Source organism: Berghia stephanieae, chromosome 11 (assembly GCF_034508935.2).
Source record: "Berghia stephanieae isolate SIO BIC M18660-M18661 chromosome 11, UCSD_Bste_1.3, whole genome shotgun sequence".
NCBI classification, from domain to species: domain Eukaryota; kingdom Metazoa; phylum Mollusca; class Gastropoda; order Nudibranchia; family Aeolidiidae; genus Berghia; species Berghia stephanieae.
In genome coordinates, this window is record NC_088370.1 from 41,094,517 (window position 1) to 41,102,016 (window position 7,500).

The following is a 7,500-nucleotide window of genomic DNA, read 5'->3' on the forward strand; positions in this document are numbered from 1 at the left end:
ACATAGGCCGCCCCTTGGCGCCCAATAAGAGCCACAAATCTTCGCCATTCTGTCCTGTCCTCCATAAATGTGCGCAGCTCCCGGATGTTGTCCATTCCTGTGTCATCTAGCATACAGTCAACGTATTAGTAATAATAAATAAGGGATATTTTTGTCATCATTGATATTAGCTCATTAGCAAATCATGATATTGCGTCATTTCTAGAACATTTTTCAATATCAGTAGGGGCTAGATCGGTCATTGACACCATTCCTTCTACATAGAGCGCAATAACAAACATATTTCTCACTCCTCTGCCTCGTTTCTTTCATTTTAAACAAATTTTCTTTTGAAAGGTTTGCTTCTGTTGTTGAATAAGTCATGGGATCGGTGTTAAACTCCAAAACACCGAGGTCAATCACGTTCAAAACGTTATTAATTTATCTAGTTCATTGAAAAATACAAGACTTTCGCCTGAACGGCTTTTTCGTGAGGTAGATAGTGTAAGAAAACTCTGACGTAGGAAAAGAAGAGAAAAAGGTTGGAAAATCAGTATCTAGTCGTACACTGGCAGAATGCCTTTGTTCTTTTTAGTCGGGGAAAACAACAACAACAAAAAGAACAAAACAAAAAAAAAAAACAAAACAAAACAAAACAAAAAAAAAAACAAAAAAGAAAAAAACAAAAAAAAAAACCCCAACAAAAAGCGAAAAAAACAACAAAAACAAAACAAACCCAGCCCCCCAATAAAACCCAAACAAAACAACAACAACAAAAAAAACAAAAACAAACAAGGAAAAAAAACCAAAAAACAAAACAAAAATATAACAAAAAACAACAAAAACAAAACAAAAACAAACAAACGAACAAACAAAAACAAAAACAAACACAGAAACGAACAAGAAAAAACAAGAATCAAGTAAAGAACAAGAATAACCCAAAACAAGATAAACACCCCCCCCCCCCCCCCCCCCCTAAAAAAAGACAAACAAAAAAAAAAAAAAAAACAAAAACAAAAAAAAAACAAAAACAAAAAAACAAAAAAAAAACAAAAAAAAAAAACCTAACAAAAACAACAAAACAACAAAAACAAACCAAAATAAAAAGATACCAAAACAAACAAAAAACAATTAAACTTGATTCATACATCGACGATAGTAAATACCTAAACTTGTTAAAGAGTCTTTTCAACTTTCCACCTGCACAAAGTTTTCCTTAGAGAAGGTACACATTTTCTCAACAAATTCATGCGGCTATGTGACCTTGCAGTTTGACACTCGCCTTCGGATCGGAAGGTCATTGGCTCGTCCTTGGAAAAGGCTCTTTAGTCACATTCTCTCACCGTACTCAGGTGTAAAATGAATACCTGGCCATTAACAGCCTTGTCTCTGTCGATAAAAATGTAATATCGCCTAACAGGTGTCATGTCTCGCTCTGCATGTTACGTGTTGCTGTTGGTCAAGGGCCTTTTGTAAAGAAATTTGAGCACGTTTAGTGGATATTGCGCTATATAAAACTCAAGTCTTACGTGTTATATTGAAGAGAATGAATATAATATTTTAGAGCTCTACAAAGCCCCCAAAATTAATTTTGTTGTTGATAAGTTTGTCTTTTATTTGACTTTTAAGCATCTGAACCATCCCAACATAATACCGTTTTGAGACTATGTGTCACAAATGTTAAATTTGAATAGAATTTGTCTACAGATAGAATGAAGATGACGTCACTCAGGCCTTTGTTATTGGTTTTTGTCATCCATGTTTATGAGTAATTCTCACTAAACTGTATCAACCAGACTATAAATGTTTAAGGTTACATATATTTTTGTGTGTTGGTCCGTTATATTTCCGGATGGCAATGTTGTGAGCTTCTCAGCCAAGTGCATACTATCAATAGCTAGATCGTGATCACTTATTTAGACACAAACTACATCACTATCAGAATTTATTCGAATCATTTTTAATATTCAATGTTTCAATTCAAAGTTTTATTTTTAGGCACTTGCCAATATAACTCATTCATGAATATAATAATATTTCCAATCAACAAATCAAAGTAAGTAAAATCAATAATAAAGCAAAGCAAACAATAATGATGATAATAATAATGACAATAATACAACAACATCAACAATACTACTACTACAACTACTACTACTACTACTACTACTACTACTACTACTACTACTACTGTTACTACTATACTGCTTTACTACTACTAACTACTACTACTACTACTACTACTACTACTACTACTACTACTACTGCTACTACTACTACTACTACTACTACTACTACTACTACTACTACTACTACTACTACTACTACTACTACTACTACTACTACTACTACTACTGCTGCTGCTGCTGCTGCTTCTACTACTGTCACGACTACTACTACTACTACTACTACTACTACTACTACTACTACTACTACTACTACTACTACTACTACTACTACTACTACTACTACTACTACTACTACTACTACTACTACTACTAAAAATGATGATGATGATGATAATGATACTACTACTACTACTACTACTACTACTACTACTACTACTACTACTACTACTACTACTACTAATAATAATAATAATAATAATAATAATAATAATAATAATAATAATAATAATAATAATAATAATAATAATAATAATAATAATAATAATTAATAATTTTAAAAATTTAATTAATAATGTAATTGTTTAATTGTAAAATCAAATCATTAATAAAAGAATAGAAATAAAGAAGAAAGGATTAAAAAAATAAAAATGTATAAAGTTTTGCCAACCGTGTTTTGTCATCTTACGAGGCAGTTGACCGGATTGTTTACGAAGAGCAACACTGATCTGACCGTTATTTCAAAATATTCTTCAATGGCACAAATGGTCAATTTGACTCTCATACGTTCTTCCGACCCACCACAAAAGAGTCATTATAACATCCGGTGTAACAGCTTTTTGTTTTGTTTGTTAACCAGTTTACTGCCGTACTCTAGAAATTCACTTATTTAAAAATTTGGCCAGAAAAATCGTCCTTCAAATATCGATCGATTTAAACGACCATCTTCTTGGCAAAAACTCTCAAACTTGAGACTATGGAAGACTTCGCGAAGTCCTAGGTTTGAGAGTTTTTATTCCAAGATGAGGGTCGTTTAAATCGATCGATATTTGAAGGACGAGATTTCTGGCCAAATTTTTAAAATACGAGTTTTTCCAGAGTACGAAAGTGGTTAACAGTTTTTTGTGTGTTGTTTGTTAAAGCTGTCACCGAACGGGAGCTATGGTCAATGCGTGTCACTAATCGGTTAAACGCACATTAAGGTTTGAATGGCATTAAAGGGTCTCTTTGTATTTTAACACTAAGCGTTTATATAGACCATATCCACTAAAATGTGCTCAAAGAACTTTAAATGGCCCACCCCTTAGCCAATAGCAGTATTTCACATGTATGAAGATTTACAGGCACCCTGTTAGGCGTGAAACGTACAACCTTTTTCCGACAGACAACGCTGTTAACGACCAATTAATCATTTTACACTTGAGTAAGGTTAGAGAAAAAAATTGAAATTAAAGCCACAGATATGAAATTAGATGTTAAATCATATTCGTTATGATGGCGAAATAACTAACATTGCAAAAACTCGAAATTACAATCTAGTCATTTAAAACTGAACAACAACAAAACAATAAACTCGGCATTTAATTTTGAAACCCTAAAACTCAAGACAAATCATCATCTTTACTCTTTCTTCCTCTCCACCATCCGACTTTGGAACTCCCTACCAACTTAGCAGATTTTCTTTGTATAAATTTGCGCCAAGGGATGATAGAATTAGCCTGATATACAAGATCATTTGGAGTTTACTCGTATAGCAATCTGTGAAAAATAGTCTTATGATTTCTAGATTTGCCAGTCATTCTGTACTTGATGAAAATCTTGGCTGTTCGGAACAATGTTGATCCCCAAACCATTTTTAAATTATAGATTATTATTATTATTATTATTATTATTATTATTATTATTATTATTATTGTTATTATTATTATTGTTATTGTTACTACTACTACTAATATTATTATTATTATTATCATTATTATTATTATTATTATTATTATTATTATTATTATTATTATTATTATTATTATTATTATTATTATTATTATTATATTATTATTATTATTATTATTATTATTTTTATTATTATTATTATTATTATTATTATTATTATTATCATTATCACTATTGTTATATTATTTATTATTATTATTATTATTATTATTATTATTATTATTATTATTATTATTATTATTATTATTATTATTATTATCATTATTATTATCAATAATATTTTTGTTATTATTATTATTATTATTATTATTATTATTATTATTATTATTATTATTATTATTATTATTATTATTATTATTATTATTATTATTATTATTATTATCATTAATATTAATATTATTATTATTATTATTATTATTATTATTATTATTATTATTATTATTTATTATTATTATTATTATTATTATTATTATTATTATTATTTTTAATCGTTTTAAAAAAATATTTCTATCATTTTAATTATCATTATAACTAGTATCACTGAAATTATTATTGCTATTAAAATTCTTGCTATCTTCATTACTATTATCGTAATTAAAATTTACATTCCTATTACATACTTAGCACTGTTTGTATTTTACAGGTAAACATAACATCTGAGACAACTCTTAACACGAGCCATGGCAAAGAACACCCATCTGTGGTCTTATCAAGCAACCCTCATATTTGTATTATATAATCTAGTCTTCAATTTACACACCACCAATGCGGTAAGTAATTGGATGTCACGTAGCCTAGCAACGGCGGCTATCGTGGTTCTAAACAAAGAAAATTTGTACTTTTTTATTCTTCATGCTGGCTAGAACTTTCATCTTATGTCTTGTGATCAGAATGTGTAAAAGCCAAAACATGATCAGATTTATAATGTTCATTTTTCCTCTGGATACGCTTTTATGCTCGTCGGAGAAATATTTCATAAGGGCGTCCGCCATTGTTCCGATAGTTTAGAGCCATTTACTCAGTTACTCTGCGTCATTACGAGGGAAGTGACGTTACGACTGTTGAAGCCAATTAGTAAGAAGCATATCCTACCTACTTGTCTCATGTCATTTAGTTGACGTCACTCCGGTCTTTGTAATTGTTTTTTTGCCATCCGCGTTTATGAGTAATTCCCACTAAACTGTATTAACCACACTATAAACTTTTAAGGTTACTAGTAAAAAGCCCGCATTTTCGCGGGGAAAGAACTATATTCATTTGATATTGCCAGAATCATTTATTTGATTAGCTTGATTACGATTAGATGCACATTTTAATCGATGTGTTTGTCGTCGCTGCCATGTTTTATTCGGCATGATTTTAGTTAATCAGTCAGTAGATATCAATATCAATAAGTCGCAAGTCTTTACCACGCTTTACTTGGGAATGCTTTTCACTACCTTCAATTCTTCACAAATTAAAATGGCGGCCGAGAATCAAAACAATGGTCAAATTAGGAAATTTTAAACTTTCACAAATCTGTCAAGGTTTGTTCTAGAGTTTTTAAAACGCTTTTATATGATGACCAATTGAATAAATAAACGCCTGACAAAAGATCAACGGTGAAAATACAAATTGAATGAATACTGGGGATGTAGAAGCTTTCAGAATGTCTCCCCTTTACTTAACTAATGTGAGGTCAAATGAAAATCTGAAGCGGACGCGAAAAATATCATGTCCCCGAATCTGTCTACTTTGTTTGTTCGGGCTAGAAGCTAGACAGATCCAATTGACAGTTTGCCGACAACGTTTAACTAAATATTTCCCAGGGCAATAATTATCACATCGATGGTATAAAGACGACAGTAATATCAGCCTTAATATTATTTGATGTTGTTAATCGGTGAAACTTGTTTAAAATTTCTGTAAATCCGAATACCGTTCAAGTGAATTATATCACTATGAATGCCACGATTTGCTGAAAAATGCCAATCTGACAGTTCCTAGCAAACACCCCCCCCCCCTTGCTCAGGAATTTCTCTACTTGATGGACACCCCCCCCCCTTTTTTTTTCTTCCACGCAACCACATTTCAAAACACACATACACACATAAATATACACCACACAAACACACACACACACAAACACACACACATAAACATACACGCAATGAGAACACACTACTACTACATAACAACACTGATCACCGCTAAATCAACACAACGGAAGTAACAACTCTAGTGGACAGATAGAGTTAAGGGTGTGGCCATGAGTGTGTTAGTGTCTTCGGTAATTTTTTTATGATATCTGTTTGACTTAACGAACTTTCAAACTGGCTTTAAATTATAAAAGGAAATCAAGTTATCTGTTTATCTATCTGTAAAAAATACATTTCTATTTTTCAAATCTTTCAGTAGAGTTGTGCGCCATATCAATCTTTTTATTGACTCAAATAAGCACAATGTTCTCCACAATGCTATATTTTTAAAAGAAAGAATACATAGTTTTGTGTGTTAGTCCGTTATACTTCCGACGGGCAATGTTGAGAGCTTCTTTGCCAAGCTCACACTGTCTATACCCGTTTGCAACTATGTGGTCTAGTGGTATGACACTCGCTTTGGGTTCGGAAGGTCCTGAATTCGAGCCTCGCTCGACGCATTGTTGAGTCCTTGGAAAAGACTCTTTACTCACATTCTCTCACCGTCTTCATGTGTAAAATGAGTACCTGGCCGTTAACAGCGTTGTCTCTGTCGGAAAGAAATTGCAATATATCGCCTAACATGCATCAGCCCGTTCTAAATGTTACGTGTTGTGGTTGGTCAGGTCCTTTTGTAAAGCGTTTTGATCACGTTTAGTGGAAATTACGCTATATGAAAGCTCAAGTTCATGTTCTTCAAGTTCACTTTAGTGCGTTTATTCTTTTTAAGCCACATTGCTGATATTTTTACTTAAGATTTCAACTAATATAAATGTTTATTATGATAAATTTCAAATCATTTAATTAACCCCTTCCTTAGGAAAATCGTCACATTTGTCACGATTCAGCCAACATTTTGCTCATTCTGATTTCTTTTGTACATCACAATATTTGAACAAAAATGTTTGCTATAGCTAAATTATATTAATACTGTGTTGAAGAGCTCATTTAGCATAAAGAAAGATGTATAGCAAGAACTTACAGATTTTGTGTTTGAGTGAAAAAAAAAAATTGTATATCTAGATCGTGCGTGAAGTTTTGGGGACGATACGGGAAATGTCCGGTAAGGAGAGAGAGTTAATTATGGCAAAAAAAGCAATTTTTGTGTTTAATCTCACTCAACCCTAACACCGACTATATCCGTCGTTTACCCAGGTTACTTTTACCCCATGCCTATTTATTACATTTTTCTGAGACAAATTATAGGCGTAGTATCAAAGCTAATGTTTTAAAATTTTTACATGTTCACGGCAGTTGAATAAAAATAT

The 7,500-nt window shown here is 31.6% G+C and overlaps 1 protein-coding gene across 1 annotated transcript in view; it reads left to right on the forward strand.

The window, feature by feature from the left end:
• LOC144957002 (cadherin-99C-like) overlaps window positions 1-7,500 on the forward strand; it is a 39,567-nt gene that overhangs the window by 5,058 nt on the left and 27,009 nt on the right. The window contains exon 2 of the mRNA XM_078887911.1: window positions 4,699-4,825. Coding sequence (XP_078744037.1) covers window positions 4,736-4,825 — 90 coding nt within the window. The 5' untranslated portion in view covers window positions 4,699-4,735. The remainder of the gene's footprint in view (window positions 1-4,698; window positions 4,826-7,500) is intronic.